The following is a 20302-nucleotide window of genomic DNA, read 5'->3' on the forward strand; positions in this document are numbered from 1 at the left end:
TGTAGACCATCATGAATTCACAGAGATGCACCTGCCTCTGCCTTCTGAATGTGAGGGTTAAAAACACGTGTCACCTGCCAGGCCCCCCCCCAAGGTCTTTAGGTTTGTGTTTCACGTTTGTGCCTGTGATCCATTTTGAACTTTTGTAGGAGCCCGGCCAGGCCGCTCATCTTTTAGCCAGTGCATGGCCACTGTCTTTCCTTCTGGGAATGGTGTGCACCCTTGTCAGATTGTCACTGGCGTATTTGTGGGGTGTCTACTGGTCTTTGTGTCTGTCCCTCTCTCCACACACCCAGCCTTGAAGCTCATGATATATAGCATCCGCAGTAGAGTAGACAGTTCTTCCCCAGGGTTCCTGCCACGGTCCCACTCACCTGCCTCCCAGAAGAAGTAGGAATACCTACCAGGAAACCATGCCAGCTCCGCCCGTGATAGAAATTATGTTAAAGCTGTGAAGTGCTCTGAAGGGAGTGTTGGCATCTGTATGTGCTGAGTCCTAGTCCCCAGGCACAGCCTGGCCCCACATATTCAGATCTCTAGTTAGCTTCTGTTTTCCAGCATGTATGGTCTGTTCATGTTTTGATAGATTTTGGTTGCTTGATTGAATGAATGTTTGTGGTATGGGGGATGAAACACAGAGCTCACAATATGCTAACCTGAATCCCCACCTGAAATTTATTATTTTAAAACAATTAGAATCGTGCTGTGCGTTAAGTCCATTGATAGTATATAGAGAAATCAGTGTTGTTATTTTTATTTATTTATTTATTTATTTTGGTTTTTCAAGACAGGGTTTCTCTGTGTAGCCCTGGCTGTCCTGGAACTCACTTTGTAGACCAGGCTGGCCTCGAGCTCAGAAATCCGCCTGCCTCTGCCTCCCGAGTGCTGGGATTAAAGGCGTGCGCCACCAACGCCCGGCCAGTGTTGTTATTTATTGTGTATCCTGCCATTCTCTTGAGCTTACTGGTTTCAGAGTTTGGGGGTTCAGCTACTGATTTCCCAGGTATGGGGATAGCCACACTCTAGGGGAGTTGTGCCTGGTCAGGCTGCATGACCCTTTGGCTGTGCTGTGAATGCTGCTTTGCTGAGGCCCTCCTGCATCTACATTCATGTAGGTTTCTTGTCTCCTTGTCCTTACCTGGGATAGTTTACTAAGAGCTTTGTAGAGGGAGCTGAGAAGTGTTTCTTCTTCCCCTGTGTGCCCTATGGGAATGAGTAGGATTGGACTTAGTGTCTCTCTAACTGCTATGGTAGGTGCTCCAGAGAAGCCGTCTGGGCTTGGGCACTTTCCGTGCTCATTGGAATTGGGCTGGTGAAGGGAGGGGCTCATTTTTTGGTCCCCCTGCTTCTCTCTTGGCTATATCTGGACAGGGTCTTTGGGCTCATACAGTTTCAGGAGGTGGGATTTGGCATGGGCTGGTGGCCACAGTATTTCTGAGGGCCTGGTACTGGGCTAAGTCTCTGCCCTGCCCCTGTTGCAGCTTTCCTGTTCTTTGGGCACCAAAGAGCAGGCTTTGGGGTAGGGGTGGGGTTGTCTGCCTTCATTTCTGCATCTCTGGCTTCCTCAGCTCCAATCTGGGCTATATGAGGTAAAAGCCAACGTGGATGCCTCCAGCCTGTCCTGGCCTCTGGTCTCTGGCTATGCTGGCTTCTTGTTGTCCTTTCTGAGCTTGGATGTTTTCAGTCTTAGCACCTTGGTGTCCAGCTGTCCCTGTGGAAGGACAGGGAAGGATACCTGGGCTCCAGTTTTCTGCAAGAGGAAGTTGCTCTCCACTTTGCCTGGCTTTGTTGTTGGCTTAAGACAAGATGATGCTCTGGGGTCCAGGCTGGCTTTGAACTTAGGACCCTGTGCTGGAATTCACACCTGCACTCTAACTTGTTTTTATTTTTATTTAATTTTTAAAAGATTTATGTATATGAATACACTGTTGCTGCATTCAGACACAGCAAAAGAGAGCACCAGATCCCATTACAGATGGCTGTGAGCCACCACGTGGTTGCTGAGAATTGAACTCAGGGCCTCTGGAAGAGCAGCCAGTGTTCTTAAGCCATCTGTCCAGCCCCTACCTTTTTTTTTTTTTTTTTTTTTGAGACAGAGTCCCTCTATTGTGTAGCTCTGGCTATCTTGGAACTTGCTATGTAGAAGAGATTGGCCTCAAACTCACAGGGACTGTGCACCTGCTTAGTGCTGGCATTAAAAGTGCTTCAGGCTCTTAGTCCTATCTTCGAGGTGAGATCTGCTCCACAGGAGCTCCTGTGGGTGAGATTAGGTTTCTGTTGGGGCTCTTTTTAAAAATCAATTGTTTTTTGATTAGCACACAAAGAAATAACTTCCCTGTGGCTTTCTGTGGACATCTTTCTGTTGAGTTTTCATGTGCCCCATCCTTGTTCTCCTTCCTGCCCCACTTCCTCCTGGCAGATACTTCCTTCTTCCACATTGTGCATGTAGTAAGGATTTCTCTTTGACAGGTCATTCTCTACCCGGTGGGTGTCAGCTTCTTTCCCCTCAACCCCATCTTCCAGAGAGCTGGCTTCTTCTTTTCCCTCTCATGGCCGGTGATCGGCCCTCAGCCATCTCCTATAGCTCAGCCTGGCTCCCTCATTTTCATTCTCTCCAGTGCTGGGGATGGGACCAGAGCCTCCTTCCTGTTAGTTAGACAGTCTCCCTTCCAGGGTGCCGCACTCATAGCCACAGGCGCCCTTTTTACCTTTCCTCCTCCTCCTCTTCTTCTTCTTCTTCCTCTTCCTCTTCTTCTCCCTCTCCCCCCGCAGCCCCCTCATATTTTCAGAACAGACCTTTGTTTCCCTGTGTTTCTCTGAGCTTAGCAAGTCTTTCTTCCTGAGAATTTTGTTGTGGCTGGGTGGGCCACGGCTCCCTCTACACTCCCACGTATCGCATTCAGCCTTCAGAGACTGTGCCCTTGACATTTGCTGAACCTGTCTCTGCTGGTCTCTTGTCCTTCCCATGTTTTATGAATGACCTGTAGGAAACCTCCAGTTACCCCAGAGCAGCAGAACACCTCTTTTTCAGGAGCAGGTGCCATGCTCAGCCATGCCTGGTCATCTCTGTGGAAAGAGCTGTCTTGCTGTAGAGGTCGCACGCAGACCACTGCTCATACCTGTGTCTGAGTCACGGGGTTTTGTCATGTGTGGCGGGTGATGTGGTCCAGGGTTCCCAGCATATATGCTTGGGTGGGTTCTGCAGTCGAGGGAGAGGATCGGCTCTTCCTTGCAGCATGGGATGGAGCAGTGTAATGAAAACAGAGCTGTGGGCAGGTGACACACATTCACACATGCACTCAAATGCACACTCAAGATGCACGCTTGTGCTCACACACACTGTCAGGCACACCCTTGCACTCCACAGCACTCACAAACACAGGCTGCAGTTTGGGGCTCCCCTTTCACACCTGCTCGGGCGCCTCGAGCAAGGCAGTGAGTGCATAGAGGCCAGGGAAGCAATCTGCCGGAGAAGTGTGCAGGAACTGATGTCTGCAGGTTTACAAGTTGATGCTGAGATGCACCGGATGCCGTGCTTCACCTCCTGGTAAAGCGTGACGACATTTAGCCAAATGCAGGCTGCTTGCTCTGGTAGCCCAGTCCCAGTTTTGGGAAGGTGGAGTCCAGCAAGAGAACTCTGGGGCTGACTGACCAGTCCAGTCCAGCTCACTCACCCTGGGAGTGAGCCCCAAGTCCCAGGGAAAGCCTCTGTCTTAGACAGAAGCTGGGGAAGGGGTTAGGAAGATGCCTCGTGTCAACCTGGGCCCGTCCCAAATGTGTGCACGTTTAGGTTTAAATAAGTTCTTAGTTGGAAAGCATGCTTCCATAGGTCTCACACTACTGTAAAATCAGACTGTAACAGGCTCTTGGACACTTTCTTATTTTGTAATTGGAAAAACAAATGTCCAGCTAGTGGCAGAGCTGGGCAATGGCTTTCTTTGCCAGCTCATTGCTTCTCCTTCATTTTGTCCCTTTCCTGGGGTGTAAGACTTGACGGTTGGGGACCCGAGGAACTCAGAGTGTGGCCTTGGGCTTGTTTTGGCATTGGCCTCAGAAATGCAGCAGAACATATGGAAGGCATGTCTGCTTGCTCCTCACTTAGAGGCTGATTCCTCATTTCAGTCTCAAGAACTTTGTGGGCAGCTAAAGTAGTCTTTTTAATAGTTAAAATTATCTTATGTGCATGATGTCTGTGGAGCACATGCGTGCTTGCTGTCCACAGAGGTCAGAGCATAGCATCCCTGGAACTGGGATTATTAATGGCTGTAACTCAGCATGGGTGCTGGATCTTCTACAAGAGCAGCTGGGGCCTGTTTAAACTGTTGAGTCACCTCTCCAGTCCTTCTAAGCAATTAACAAATATATTTTTTATTTTTTTGGAGCTGGTGAGATGGCTCAGCAATAAATGTACCTGCTACACCAAGCTTGAGGACCTGAGTTCAATCCCTGGAGCCTGCATACAGGAAGGAGAGACCAAACCTGCAAATTGTTCTCAGAGCTCCACATGGATGCTGGGATGCTGTGACACATGTGTGCTCATATTTTTAACTCTGTGCATGTGTGTGCCTCTTTGCGTGTGTGTGTGTGTTCGAGTATGTGCAGGCAGGTGTAGCAGGCCAGAGCCCCTGGAGCTGGAGGTATAGTCAGTTGTGAGCTGCCCAATATATGTGATGGGATCTGGTCCTCAGAATGAGCAGTGCGCACTTTTAACTACTGAGCCATCTCGAGTCTCCTTTGTGGCCTCTAAATCTGGCATGCTGTATATTAAATTCTTTTGAGCTCTCTCTGTCCCGTTTGCATTTCTAGACAAACTGTTCTCAAGCATTTTCTTCTAGAAGTCCTAGAGCATCCTTCCCCTGTCATCATCAGAAGATGAAGTTTCCTTGCTTGCCTTTACTCTTCTTTCCTCCCCACCCCCCAGCCCCGTGTTGCAGAGTCAGCCCAAGGCTAAGATGCACTAGGCAGGTGCATCACTGCCAAGTTGTACCCACAGCCTTTGGGCTTTATTATTTTAGAGAGACTCTGCTCTTACCCAGGCTGATCTTGCCCAAATGCAGGGGTTACAGATGTGGGCCACTGGCTTTCAGACGAAGACTTTTTTTTTGGCACTGCTCTCCTAAGTGCTAATTCTGTCTTGCCCCAGTTTACACGGTAGTGTTGCTGCCGCTCACTCAGGGAACCTGTATTCTCTCGAAGTAATCTTCTAAGTATGTGTGTCTGCCGTGTGTGTGTCTGTCTGTGGCTTACCTCAGTTAGCCAGTTCTCGTTAGGAGTTCCGCTTGTGGCAGGTGATTTGGGAACAGCGGCTCACTAGCTCTGGGAAGAGAGGTACACACACAATCAGTGTGTGTGGTGCATGCTTTGAGTCATCCCCATTTAAATGAGATCTGGAAATAAAGTGCTCTCTCTCTGAGCTAACTGTGAAGCTGCAACCCAGGAAAGAAACTGCTCTGCTTGGCCAGGAGACCATTTCTCACTGTAGACGCAGTGTGTGGAACTGTAGTAAAGGGCAGCGGTAATTGACTTTGCATCTGCCTCCCCCCGCCACCCCCCCCTCCCCCCCAGCTTCGGTGTCCTGGCTTCTGCATCCTGTGTGTTGCAGGCCTGAGCTCTAAGTTTACCTGGGAGGGGATGCTCTGGGCCATGGTCTCTAGACTTTCTCACCCTTCCCCTGTTACTCTTCCCTGGCTGTATTGCTCCCTAAAAGAACAAATTGAAACATAGAAGTGTTTTCCTTGTTGCTCAGGTAATTCCTCACGTATGCAAAGTGGGTGCTGAGCCTCACAGTCCAACCTCTTAAGGGACATCAGGCCTCGCCCCTCCTCCATCATGTGCTCAATTTCAGGCTCCTGGCCGCTGGCCCACCAGGCTCAGGGGTACTGTGACCTTTCAGCCAGCTTTCTAGTTCCACTTTACTGTTGACAAGTAACATTAGTTTTTTTTTTTTAAATTCCCTGAGCAAATGAGGCTACTCCCAGAGAAGAAAGTCGCTTTGCCCAAGCATCACAAACACACAAACAGTGTGTGTTCTGAGGACAGTAAGCTTAATTTTCAGAGACATAAATCCACATATGTATTTCTTCTGATTTCTTCTCTTGCAGGCCACGCACTGCTGAGCTAAACTGCTGGTTCTCCTACTGAGTTGACGAGCAGCCTCAGTCTGTGCCAATTAAGGGAAAATTTCTTTGACTTTAAACCAAAAGGAAGGGAAAGTCAGATTCGGTTAAACCACAAAGAAGCCACATGCTCTCCTGTGCTCAGTGTGTCCCCTAAGCCCAGAGGACACGCATTTTGCCCTGTATTCATCCCAGAAGGGCTAGTGGAATCAATCGCTCTCCCCTTTGGTGCCGTGGAAGCCCACTTCCACTCTCTGCAGCAAGGACAGTTATGCAACCTGAGGCTGAGTAGTTAAGTAGACAGTGTCCTAAGTTCAGAAACATGGGTAGAATGCAGACATCGAGGGGAGTGCTTCCGAATGGAATGGAGGCGAGGCACGCAACAGTGACCAAGAGAGGATCGCAGGAGTAAGTGTGGGGTCTGCACACTGGTGTGTGTGCGTCTGTATACAATGTAGGGAAGATCCCTGTGCCCCCTCTGGGATCAGTGTCCACACCCTCCCAGCCTAAGAGCTGCAGGACTCACGTGCTTGGCTGAGGCTGGACTCCTTCCTTCCGGCTCTGATATGGGTGGGGAGCCTCAGCTGCTGACTGTGCATAGTTGGGAGAGAGGGAGTTGAGGTAATGGTGACGCCAGTGATGTCGATAGAACAAGTTATGTATTTGATATGTATTGTAACAAGCCACTGTTTGTTATTAAATCGTGACGGATGATAATGTAAGTGTTTGGCTTTAATGGAACACATGGCCCTTGCTCTTTGAGATTTTCTTTTCTTTTGTCATTGTACTATTATAAAAGTAGTGTAATCACATTGCTTTAGATAGGGGAGAAGCCAGGGGGGAAGAGAGACTGACTTCTCATCTTAACACAAGCGGGTCATCTTTGGCATTCTGTTTTATTATTTAAGCTTTTCAACTTAATGTTTTGTGCTTGTTCAGCTCCTGTGACCCCATTCCGCTCTTTCCACCACCACCAGAGCCTGGCGGACTCCTGCTGTTTGCACTTTGTAGCACTTAGGGCTCGTTTCTTAACGTCCTTAAGCCTTATCTCCTCTTCTGTAAAATGGAAGTATTACTGACTTCATAGATTATGAGAAATAAATGATATGATGTATTAATATTTAAATCTATATAAAGTTCCTAATGTATTGAAAGGACTTAATTCACTGCTTGGCTCATGGTGAAATGCAGCCAGTCCATGTCTATATGTATATTTATATCTACGTACATACGTGAGATGTGCATTCAGCTATGGGTGTGTGCATATGTGTATGTGTAGACATATATGTATAATGGTTTTTGACTTCTTTTAGAAATGAAAGCATGAGTTTTATTTTCAAGTAAGTGCGCCTCCTGGGACGCCTGGGATAATGGCTTGGGATGGAAGGAAGCTAGAAGACCCGCAGTCAACAAAGCAAGTGACTGCGATGCCTGCCTCCCGCTAGCAGGCTCGTATCCAGTGCTGCTGTCCACTGGCTTCCCTTGTTGTGGCAAGTGCTAACCTTTGAAGAATGTGTTCCCAGGAGTGGCATCTGTTAACGACACTAACCTCATCAATGCTGCCTGTACTGCTCTTACTTTGTGATTATAATAAACATTTTATGGGATAAAACTTGTATTTTAGTCCTTTCAGGAGAAAAGCCAAGAAATAACTTTCAAGTGAGTTTTGTTTAATTCTTAATAGAAGTCACTTCAAAGCCTAAACTTAAATTTTTGGGCTTCATTCAAAATAACCATGAAGAATTAAAAGATATTTTTTAAATTGCTGTCAGTCTGAAGGTATTTTTAATTTGACCTTAGTGCAAATGGTCCATCTCAGAATGCAAGCAGCATTTGCTATGGAACAGATGTCTGAGGAGTGTGTGCATTTCATTCTCTTGAACTTGCTTCCAATATGGTAGTCAGTTTATACTGACTAAATATTTTTATTTATGTTTTAAATATGTTTAAAATAGGCTATTTAGTTTTTTTGATAATTCGTGAAGTATTTTTCCTTGAAGGTGATTTCAATCTTTATTTTAATACAGTCAGATTTTAAGCTTTGTAAAATTTCTTATGCTCTGCAAACTTCAGTTTAATGTCCAAATTTATGTTATTTGGGCTTGGGTGCTTTGATTTCAATTATAAATCATATTATCACCAGCTCATCCATTCAAAGGCCAACTTAGGTATAAGAAGAAGATCAGCTCCTAAGCCATTCTTTTTGTGTTCCTGAATTTAAGATTTAAATAATTGAAGTGACTGGGGAAGAAGAAGAAGAAATTGGATTAACTGGGGTTAATTTCTTTTTTCCCGAGGCAAGTTCTGGATTGTGGGGATTGCAGCTCCTGTTGGGCCTGTGAGCTCGGTAGCGTGCGACAGAGTATCTGTGAGCACAGTTTACATGAAGACCTTGTTTAACCCTTTGCTCTGGGACAAAAATGCAAAAGAGACAGAACTGGAAACATTAAAGCCGTGTTTTCTTCATCTCACCCTTTGGCAGGAGCCTGCCTCCGTAGTAATTCTCATTTTTGTTTTACAGGGTGACAGTAGCACGTAACCTTCATGTTAGCTCTTCCCTCGGGCATGGGAGTCCTTTCTAGCAGTGTTTAGGATGAGCCTCGTAACTAACTGTACTGCTTAACTAAGGTGATTTGCATACCAGCCGTGCCTAGCAGGACCAATCGTGTCTCCCCCTTTGGTTTATTTAGAAGACTTGCACTGTCTGCCAGATGCTGCTTCCTAACCAGTGCAGCTATGCGTCACACCAGAGAATCCATCAGCACAAATCTCCCTACACCTGCCCCGAGTGCGGGGCCATCTGCAGGTCGGTGCACTTCCAGAACCACATCACCAAGAACTGTCTGCACTACACGCGGAGAGTTGGTTTTCGGTCAGTATGCCCTTCCCTGATACCTGCGCTGCGATTTTTGACGGGCCTGTGCACATGCGTAATAATTCTCAGGGTTAACCTGGCGATAACTACAGCTCACAGATCCTCACAGATCCTGGTAGTTGAGTTGATCCATTTGAATCCTTTAATGCCCCGTTGGCCTTGCCAGTCCGTACAGATGAGGATAAGGGGCAAGGTAGATGCATGCTTGGAGCTTGGGCATGACCAGCAAACAGCCTTTGCATCCTTTATTGTCATTGTCCTCACGTATCCTCTGCAGGAGTACAGTGCGTTTCTGTATCTCTTACTGTTTCTTTCCTAACAGATACAGGCATGATGGATTGTGGTAACCACACAGAAGGGCCCGGTGGATAACCTTTTCTGATATCCATCTTTGGAGTTTCCCCTTGAAACTCCCCTCGTGCCTCCTGCCCCACAGTTCCAGCCTCTTTGTCTTTACACTGACCCTGGAGATTCCCAGATGTGTGTTTTTGACATCTGCTGACTTTCATGTTACTTTAGCCAGTGTCAGGTGATGATCTACTTTGCTCTCAGACTTTGTTTCTTAAATACAATCCCATCCCACTTACCTTGATCTCATGAAAATCCCTCAAGGGACGGTCTTGGGTGACATAATGTCTTTGTTCCGGCGGAGGTGTCACGGTGGCACCGGCTTATCTTACTGTTTGGTTAGACTGTTAATGTGCAGTGGTTTTTGCTCAGTCCTAATTCTGTCGCCCATTTTATAAAGATTGGTGTGGTTTGATGACGTGACTTTAGTTTGGTTTATGTTTGGAGATCACCAATTCCTGGGTGGCTCTGCCAAGTTTTCTTTCTTTGCCATCTTCTTCCTCTTTAAGATTTATTTCTTTTTGTTTCATGGGTGTAGGTGTTTTGCCTGCATGTATGGTCACCATATGTGTGTATTGCCTGATGCGGTCAGAAGAGGAGCTCAGATCTCTTAAACCTAGAGTTACAGATGGTTGTGAGCTGCCATGGGGGTGCCCGGAATTGAACTCGGGTTTTTTTTGAAGAACAGCCAGTGCTCTTTAACTGCTGAGCCATCTCTCCAGCCCCCCTCTGCTTAGTTTTCCAACCATCTTTAATCTTACGCCTCCACATTTGTGGTGCACAAATGCTTTATGGATTGAGATCTAACCTGGACTGAGAGGAAACCTTTAGTGTAGAAAACAAGAAGCCAGGGTTTGTTTGTTTTTTCCTTTGTGCTAGATTTGCTTGTTATGACTTGTGAGAAATTCCTCTGTCCTCTGTGGTACCCAGTAGCCAGGGGGGCGGGGCAGGGGGGGGAGATGACCTGCCTCCGACCCCCTGGGATGTGACAGTTGAACAGGATGGTCCACAGACCCACACAGCGCTCCTTTGGTTTTTACCACATGCTTGGGAACTGTGAGCGGATTCCGGGCACAGCCGTGGAAGCAGCTGCGTGCGGCTCACTCGCCGCTGGTCTCTGCCACCAGCCGAGTGCTGTTTGTTCCCAGATTTCCGCAGTGAAACAGGCTAAATCAGAATGAATAGAGGATGGCCTTCTGTGCTCTGAGTTATTCCTGGTATCTTTCCTAAAGCAGAGATCTCACATGTAGACTGATCGCTGCACCTGACTGTGGAAAGTGTTCTGTCCTTCATTTGTCCCAGGCTGATTTAAGTTGGGTGCTTTCAATTTTACATTTCAAAATTTGACATTTTTATTAACTCTAGATTTCCCCCACTGGACTGGAAGGTATTCAAACTAGGAAAACAAGTTAGAGGGTTTGTGTCTTTGCTCTTGATGCAGTGTCCTACTAGGAACCCCTGGCTGATTTGGAACTAGCTAAGTAGACTAGGCTGGCCTCATGCCGCATCTTACTCTCCAGAGCTGGATTATCAGTAAGTGTCCCGGGCCCACCTGCCATGTTTGTTTGTTGGGGAGTTTAGTTCATGTTGACTCCTCCTACCCTCCTTCTCTCTGTCTGTCTGTCTCTGTGTGTTTCTCTGTCTCTTTCTCTCTCTCTCTCTCTCTGTCTCTGTCTCTTCCTTTGTTTCTGAGATCCTTTCTTTGTGTAGCCCTGGCTGTCCTAGACCTCGGTCCGTAGACTTCCAGCCTTGAACTCAGACATCCTCTTGCTTCTTCCTTCTGAGTGCTTGGTTTAAAGGCCTGTGCCACTACTGCCTGGCTTATGTTGACTTCTTAAGAAAAAAAAATATAAATAAAAGCTTAAAACATTTCCCTGCCCTTTCCTGCCACCCCACCCCACCTTTGTTGACGAAGGGTCTTATATTGTAGCCCAAGCTGCCTTGAAATAGTTTAGCCTGGGCCTAAAACCCAGTGCTTCCATGTCCAGTCCTCGTACTGTTTTAAGTAATGAAGTGGTTGCTGTTTCTTGACTGGGCGTGGCAGCGTGGTCCTGCCTTGTTTCCCGCCCCACCTCCTCGTCTCTGTATGTTCTTTTTAGAGATTTCCTTTAGGCCCCCAGCCCTGCCTCTGTTCCTTCTGAGGGGGAGCTTATCTCTTTGGTCCTATTGTGTCTGTCTCTTAAATACTGACCAGCCATGTCTGGATTCTGCTTAACGTGTAGTAAATGTCAGTTACAAATAAAAGTCAAGTATTCTTCTGAATTTTCCTGTCTCCTGATACATGCAGTTAGGAAGAGATTATTATAGGGTTGTATATTGTTTTTGTTTTTTAATGTTGTTCCAACTTTTTATTTTTATTTTTTAAAGATTTATGTATATGAGCACACTGCAGCTGTCTTCAGTCACACCAGAAGAGGGCATCAGATCCCATTACAGATGGTTGTGAGCCACCATGAGGTTGCTGGGATTTGAACTCAGGGCCTTTGGAAGAACAGTCAGTGCTCTTAACCACTGAGCCATCTCTCCAGGCCCCAGGGTTGTATATTGTAAACATTTTTTTTAATCAAAAAATAGTAGGAGAGCTAGGTATGGTGGCACATGCCTGCCATCCCAGAACTTGTGAGGCCGATGCTTTGGTAGCGTTGTGATACGCAAGGGGTATCTGAAATCCTCACTTGTAGGCCTCTGGTGCCCTGGACCTAGCCTGCCCTTTCTCTTCCCCCTGTTTCCCTTGGCCTCGTGGTTCCTTTTAGACCGGCCGAGTCCTTGCCACTTCTGCTGCCAACTCAGAACCACATTTTACGCTGCTTCTGCCCAGGGAGCTTTCTCCTGTGCCAAGTGGCTCTGGAGCGCAGCGCACACTTCCTGGCTCCTTTGTGTCTTGCTCTTTGGCTTCCAATGCAACCTAGCCCTATGTTTGGTGAGAAGATGCGTGTGCCTGTGGTAAGGTCGACCCTGGGCAGCATTCGGGCGGCACTGGACAGGTGTACTCATCAGCCCCAGCCTCAGATTCTAGCCTCTCTGTCTGTGGTCACACACTCCTGGATGTGCCTGATTTCATCTGTGGGTCTCCTCACCAAGGCCAAGAATTGAGTTCTTGTAGTAAGTACCCTGACCCCTGTAGTCGATAGCTTCTAGGGGAAGGTGGGACTAAGCTGCTCTGTTCAGTTCTTATTTTACAAACAAGTATCTGCAGACAGGAGCATGCACCTGTTCGGGACAATCTGTAAGGTGACCCAGAAGGAGTTCAGTATGCTGGGTTGGCTTCTGTGTTGACAGCAGTGCTCCTGATAAGACACTGGGGCGTCCTATTATTCTCTTGTTCTCAGTGTTTTAGTGAATTCTTGCACACTGTGCCCTAAGACGGTGAAACTGCCTGGCAGTAGTGGTGCACGCCTTTAATTCCAGCACGTGGGAGGCAGAGGCAGGCAGATCTCTGAGTTTGAGGGCAGCTTTCCTAGGATAGCCAGAGTCACACAGAGAAACCCTGTCTCAAAACCAACCAACCACTTACCCACCCACCCACTCAACCAACCAACCATCTAACCACCCACCCAACCAACCAAACAAGAAAACTCCAAAATCCAAAAACGAAACTGAGACTACCCTGCAATTTTGTAGAAAACAAAGCCTTCTGTGCTCTGCGCTGTAGAACATGCCCTCTGTGTAGCGTTACAGGAGATACCTCCATGGGTCCATGTGCCTCTAAGCCTGGAAGGGTAGAAGTGTCTGGCATGGTGTCCCAGAGGGCATGCCCTGTCAGCAGATTTCTTTCTTAGGTGACTTGCATATATGTGACTAGGAACATGTTTGTCCAGTCACACAAGAGGCATGTTCTCTCAGATGGTTCCCAAGAGCTGCGGTGAACATTCTTAAGTTTCCATATGGGAAGCAAGAAGAGTCCATGATCAAATGGAGGTGTTACCAGTATTGCTGAGAGTCGGTGTTTAGAGATGAGTGGGTTGAGGGGTGGGGTGGGTAGAGACGAGTGGGTTGGGTGGGTAGGTATCATGGTTTCAAACTTTGTTTTTGTGGGGTTAGATTTTAGCAGGGAGTGAGCTGATTCTCTTACTCAGAGACTCAGAAGCTTGCACGCAGCCTGTTCTTTCCGAGATGCTCACTCTTCAGAAGATGGAATTTAAAGACCAAATATGATGAACACAGTCAGATTTGTTTTCCTGCAGACAAAACCTAGGGGCTGACTTTTACCACCCTTTGGGTCACCATGCAGTGCAGGTAGAAGATACATTGACCACACCAGTGTGTACCAGGAGACTGTAGGTCATACCCTTTCCGTGTACCCCTCTTTGTCCCTCTGTTGAGGGTATGTAGGTGCAGATTTGAAGGCCTCCGTCATTGGCAAGGTCTTTTGTATGGCACTAAGACAGGTGGTAACGGCAGGCTCTACAATCAGTCCAGTACACGATGTCCTTCCCTAATCCAGGATCCCCACGATCTTGCTGGGTCCCCTGGTCCTGATCTGGCCCTCGTGGTCCATTAGCCTCACTACGTACACACACACACACACACACACACACACACACACACACTTACTTCTTCAAAATGTTAAAGATGCTCCAAACATTGACCATTTGTACTTTGTGATCTACACTCTTAACCACACAGAACTGTCTTCATTATGTTGCAAGCAGAAAAAGGCAAAGTACCTTCCAAAAGCCAGGAGAAACCTCTGCGGGCTGTGAGCTATGTTCATGTCTGACACAGTGACATTCACTCTCGGTGTTCGGTGGTCTGTGCTAATGACAGTGTTGTTTCTCTAACAGATGTGTACATTGCAATGTTGTGTACTCTGATGTGGCTGCACTGAAGTCTCACATTCAAGGCTCTCACTGTGAAGTCTTCTACAAGTGCCCTATCTGTCCAATGGCGTTTAAGTCTGCCCCAAGCACACATTCCCACGCCTACACGCAGCATCCTGGCGTCAAGATAGGAGAACCAAAGTAAGTCACCCCACGGCTGAGTTTACTCCACTGCTCTAGTGCTCATTTAGAGGAGGTTGTCATTGTAGCAAATACAATTTAAAACCTGGACATTTGTCGGCTATGTTAATTGGGATGTGTGAAGTTCTGCTCGTAGCTCAGCAAGTCAGCCTAGCTTTTCCAGGGAAAGTCAGCATCGCTTAGCAAATGAACACGCGCCCAGTTTTATTCTTCGCTTTAGTTTTTTTTTTTTTAAAGATTTATTTATTTATTATATGTAAGTACACTGTAGCTGACTTCAGACACACCAGAAGAGGGAGTGAGATCTCATTACGAATGGTTGTGAGCCACCATGTGGTTGCTGGGAATTGAATTCAGGACCTTTGGAAGAGCAGTCAGTGCTCTTAACCTCTGAGCCATCTCTCTCCAGCCCCCACCCATTTTATTCTTAAGATGATTTTTTTTTTTAGCAAGTAAGTTTTAGGAAAAAATTAAAATATAAAACCAGAAATCCCAAACTGTGTCACGTTCCATATTTCCGTAGTCTGTTTATGGTAGCATACGCCTTTCCCAGCAACATTCAAAAGGCTAAGTCAGCTGGAGACACTAGTAACTGAATTTAACTGTATAGCTAGGGCAGGTCATTGATTAGTGGAAGTAAATTTGATTTTACTTAATGTTTTTGCTTTAGGGCTGTTGAACAGACAGGTCTACCTGCCTGTCTGCTGCAAGGGCCAGTCAGTGGAGGGCAAGGGAGGAGGAGGAGTGGGCACAGAGGCAGGACTGTGTTACACCATCTGCCAGTTGGGTAGCCTGGGACCTTTATCTGTGTCAATCTCTCCTATAAGTGCCAGGTCAGCCGTGCCCTGTGGTCTGAGAGATTGGAAGGAGGCGGAGTGGTTGAAGTTTGTAGCCCGAGGTGCCTGTGTGGGCTGTGCAGGAACTCCATGCGCAATGGCTCACTCCCTCATTGTGTGAGGAACCTGTGAACACACTGTGTGCTTGGTGGTGGTCGTTTTATTTCTGGGCTCATTATGGCTGTGTGAAGTGTGCTAACTGGGAGGTTACATTAGCTGTGCCAGTATTTTGGTGCAATTTTGTGTGTAACTTCATTATTGAAGATCCACAAGGGAAAGAGATGTAGATAATGCAATATAATATCCGTACTTCTTTATATCACACACACACACATATATATATAATGTCCAGGTTTTGTTTTGTAGGTTTGGGGAAAATATGATTATATATATATACAAATGACTGTTTAGTAAAACACTGTTAAAATCTATTTATTCAAATAGGTCTTGATCTTTAAAGGAGGCAAATGACAAATTAGGGGGTTCACATCGGAAGGGACGTTCTCTTCCAGGGACAGGGATTGATGAGATTAGTGAACCTGTCTCCAGCGTTTACTCTGAGAAAACTTGTGCAAACTAACACATCCTTTTCCTCACGATGAATATAGCTACTGGTTCTTCATTCAAATAAGTCAAATATTCTGTCTGGACCGTAGGTATAAACTGGAAACAGAGGATAGTAGCTTAAGATGAGTTAAAGCACTATTGCTCAAGTTTGAGCACAGTAGGTCTAAAATTTTTATAGTTTTACTTTAAGGGAGTTTTTTTACAGAAAGCAGTATTCCCCTGCTCTTTATTCACAATTTAAATTTTTATAATTTCTGTTAATCAAGATCAGCTACGGACCGAAATTATTAAGTGCAAAATTCTAGAATTAAGCTATTTGTAGGTTCTAAATTATACCCTGTTCTAGATCACAGGGCCCCTTCCTGCCTTGCTTCATCACCACATGAACACCCTTTGTCCAGCATGTCTATGCTCTGTATGCCACCTGCCTGGCAGCCTTAGTAGGCAGCTTGGCGAGGGTGGTGCCATCACTGCCCACGAGAAGCAGTAAACCACTTCCTTCAATGAAAGAAGCTACAGTCCTAGGCCTTGGAAGAGAACTCCATATGCTAAAGTCTGTGATTAGAGCAAATGAGCAAAGGTTCTCCCCAGAAACAGTGGACAAGGAAAGTGAAGTCAGTGCTAATTACCTGTCACCTCAGCGAGGAGACGTAGGTAAGAGTGCGTGCTGCCGAGATGGAGAAGCTGTCTGATGAGAGCGTACAGCGAGCGTCTCTGTGGTTCTGATCACTTTGGGCTATTAGAACAGATTCCCCCTAGGAAGAAGGAAACTGCATAGGAAAATATTATCTTGATTTTCTTTTTCTTTTCACCCTGTTGGGGACAGGATTGAACTGCCTGGCTCAGGTTAACCTCCAGCTCACTGTCCTCCTACCACGGACCCCGCAGTACTAGATTATAGGTGTGTGACCCCACTCTGAGCCAGCTTCCTTTTTATATAGTCTTTAATTTGTTTTATTTTGTTTTTTACTCTCAGGTTTCTTTAATAAGCAAACACCTAAACACAGGCATAAGCTGCTGTGTTTTAAATTGCAAAATAAAAATGGCATACTGGTGAAATGAAAGGCAGAAGGCCCAGCCCAATGCAGCTGTGTGTCAGCAGCCTTAGCTTGTGTTCGTCCTGTCCTTGGTCCTCCGCTCTTGGCTGAGGCCAGCCCTGCCCTCAGCTGCCTCTCCAGTGAGTTCTGCTTATTGCCCTCCTTGCTACTTTCGCCCATCCAAGCTAATGTGAAACTACTTATCCTGTGGCCGTTTGGGGTCACTTGGAATTAGTTAAAAGCAAGCCAGTGGCCTTGCAATCAGAGCATCTTCAGGGGCTGACCCTCGAAGTAGTGCTTGGAGGGCTGTGGTTATGCAACGGATTCAGAGTTACCCAAATGACTTCTTCAGTTTCTCACCACTCAGTATCCGTTTCTGTACCGAGGATGCAGATGTGTGAGCATAGACCAGAAGTCCTGCAGTTTCAGCACCTCAACTTGCAAAATACCGTGTCCCAGATACACCGTAAGCGCTTTGTTTCTTATTTTCTAGGATGTGGGTGCGCATATTTCCCCTGCTATCTAAAAGGGCACTTTGAAACCTCTTTAATGATTGCTGGATACTTTATGTTACTTTGAGCATGCATTCGTCAGGCTGAAATGATAGTTCCTAAGTTGGGAGCTGTATAAGGGACAGAATTGAGGCGAGCGCCTGAGAAATAAAGCCTACAGTGTTGCTGTATCAGCATGGTCGGGGGACCCCCTAGGTCTCTGGGGAAAGACCTTGGCATTGGGGTTAATTCATTAATACATCAAACAAATGACCTCACGACTCTGATCCAGATGAAGGTAGTGTCCGTCAGCTGGCCAGGGTTATGAGAACCAGTTCCATTGTAGAGAGCAGTGCTTCCTGCCTGCTGGGATTTAATCAGTAGCTCCCATTAGCAGTTCCAGGGCTCCAAGCCCCCTGTTTATTTGTTTTTGTTTCCCACACATGTCCAGCAGGGTCTGGAGAACTGGGGCTGCAGCACACTTTGGTACCCCCCTTACCCCACCCTCAGTGTTCTGGCTGCCTAGGTGCTCACGTCACACCCAGGGTTTAGAAGTGTTTTTCCAGTCCTTCCCAGTGCTGAATTACCCTCTCCCCAGCATGCACACAGCACCGTGGACCCCAGGTCTCACCAGCTTGCTTATCTCTGCCTTTGCATGGAGGGTTTTCCCTCCCACCCCCAGTTTGGGAAACCTCCCCCTTTCTCTTGCCACAGACTGTTTCCCCCTCCCCCCAGGCTTTTCCGCTGTCGTCAGGCGGTTTGCTCCGTGTTCATGATTTGTCCCTTCAAACCGTAGTGTGAGTGTGTGGGCCTCTTGTTATTTGCTGATTCTAGCACAGCAGCAGTGACTGCTGCTTTGAATGGTTCTTACTCCACAGAAATGGTGGCAGTACTGAGAACTGGGTACTGAGACCGTTCTGGGAACCCTTTCTCCAGAATCCCTGGGTTTGCACGGCCTGGTCCCTTCTGGCTTGCTCACATCTCAGTCTGCCTTGCATCCTTGGGAGACACGGGACAGCACAGCCTGGTACTCAGTATGTTCTTCCCTTTCTGGAAGCACACTCATAAAAGTCATCACACACAGCCCCTATTCAGGATGTCTGTGCTGATCACCATGCCAGCTGGTTCCGAGCGTGGCTTCCGAGCTTGCCAGCTGCACAGACCGTGTCCAGGCTCCTGACCAGGGTGTGCCTTTTGGGTTTATGGCCTTGTCTCTGTCCTTCCTCCAGAACAGTTGAACACCACCTGCCCACCCCCCACCCCACCCCCCACCCCACCCCCCACCCCCCATGTTCCAGAGGAAGCAGCTTTCATTCTTGGGTGGCCTCCTCGTCTGACCCTGCTTTCTCAGAGTCAGCCGAGGCTCTCATCACAGAACGAGGCCACACAACTTCTCAGTGGGTCACAATGGGCACTCGGCCAGTGACCGCCTCTCCTGATAGTGATCCTGTCACCTTTTTGAGCTTGATTGGCTTCTGCCATATTTCTGCAAGAGGTTCAGGGCCGACTCTTCTCCTCTGTGCGCTTTTTGAGTTGAGATCTTGCTATGTTGCCAGGGTAGCCTGGAACTCAGCTCTTTCTGTGGGATTGTAGAAACTCCCCACCGCTCCTGGCTCATTAGTGTTTCACGGGGAGGCTCTTTGATAATATACCAACAACTCAGTCATCCGCTTCCTCAGAAAGATGCTAAGTAACCCTGCCATGCGATTTTGTATCTTCCCCCCAAGAAGAAAATGAGAGCCATACCTGTTGTGATTTTTTTAAGTGTGTGTGTGTTTGTGTGTGTGTGTTCACACACATGTATGCAGGAAGTCAGAGATTTCCTAGAGCTGGAGCTATAGGCAGTTGTGAGCAACTTGACATGGGGCCCTGCTGGGACCGAACTTGGACTCCTCTGCAAATGCATACTTGTACCCATGCCATAGCTACATCCCAAGGCTTTCTTTTTTCAAATGCTTGCATCTTAACTATAGGGAATCCATAAAATAAACATAAGCAGAGCAGTAGAGCAAGCACATTATATATATATATATATATATATATATATATATATATATATATACACACACACACACACACACACACACATATAATCATCCCTAGAGACAATGGTAATTCTAAGCTTTCTAATTCTTTACCATTTGAGAAATGTGATCATGGGACTAGAGAGATGCCTCTACAGTTAAGAACACTTCCTGCTCTTCCAGAGGACCTGAGTTCAGCACTCATGTCTGGGTCTCCCATTGGCATGTAATTCTAGCTGTCAGGGATCTAACACCTTCTTCTGACCTCCAAGGACACCCACATATATGTGTCATATATGTTTGCATGTGGCACACACATAAAATATAACCAATCAGTAGTAAGAAGGAATGTATACATATCATAATTAATATACTGCCTTGTTTCAATTTTCCTGAAATCTTTATAAGCACTTTTTTTCAAAAATATTCTCTACGTGATGGTTTGTTTCATTGGACACTGAGGCTCTTCACATTAAGCAGTTCCAAACAGTAAGGGGATAGCTAGCATCCTTGGACACCTGACGCTGTGATGGTGAAGTATCACAGGGGACCAGCACTGGGCTGCGTGAGGAAAGCCTGGCAGGAATGAGCTGGACTTTTCTTGTCCATCTGTAGTGAAGGTGAAAAGTGCTGCTTTGGCAAGACCTTAGAAAAAACGCGTGGTCTTCTGGTTTCATTTCACAGTCCTCTGTGAGAAAGGAGAGTTAAAGCTGTAGCCATAAAAGAAATTATTTATATTACCACCACCACCATCGTCATCATTAATATAGAGTCTTTTTATTTAGCCCTGACCAGGGTGATATTTGCTATAAACTGGGCTGGCCTTGAACTCATAGCAACTCCTTCTGCATCACTTTTCAAGTGTTGGGAGTATAGGCATCCACCAGCATGCTGGGCTGAATTACAGGTCTGTGACAGCATTGTCCAGGAGAGTTTGAAGCTGTGCGAGGAGCTCTCATGAGAACACACTGGAGAAATCCAGACGGGCTCATGGGCCTCCCTTCTCTGACTTTGCTCACACTTGACACTCCCAGCGACAACCCCCCC

The 20302-nt window shown here is 46.8% G+C and overlaps 1 protein-coding gene across 10 annotated transcripts in view; it reads left to right on the forward strand.

Annotated features, from left to right (window-relative positions):
• Znf532 (zinc finger protein 532) overlaps positions 1 to 20302 on the forward strand; it is a 109904-nt gene that overhangs the window by 50193 nt on the left and 39409 nt on the right. For 8 of the 10 annotated variants that reach the window (XM_029471791.1, XM_029471793.1, XM_029471789.1 and 5 more), the window contains 2 exons: positions 8807 to 8988; positions 14124 to 14300. The exons of the other annotated variants lie outside the window; for them this stretch is intronic. In XM_029471791.1, the coding sequence (XP_029327651.1) occupies positions 8807 to 8988; positions 14124 to 14300 (359 nt within the window). The remainder of the gene's footprint in view (positions 1 to 8806; positions 8989 to 14123; positions 14301 to 20302) is intronic. 10 annotated transcript variants of the gene reach the window in all.

The sequence above is a fragment of the Mus caroli genome, chromosome 18 (genome assembly GCF_900094665.2).
Source record: "Mus caroli chromosome 18, CAROLI_EIJ_v1.1, whole genome shotgun sequence".
Classification (NCBI taxonomy): Eukaryota; Metazoa; Chordata; class Mammalia; order Rodentia; family Muridae; genus Mus; species Mus caroli.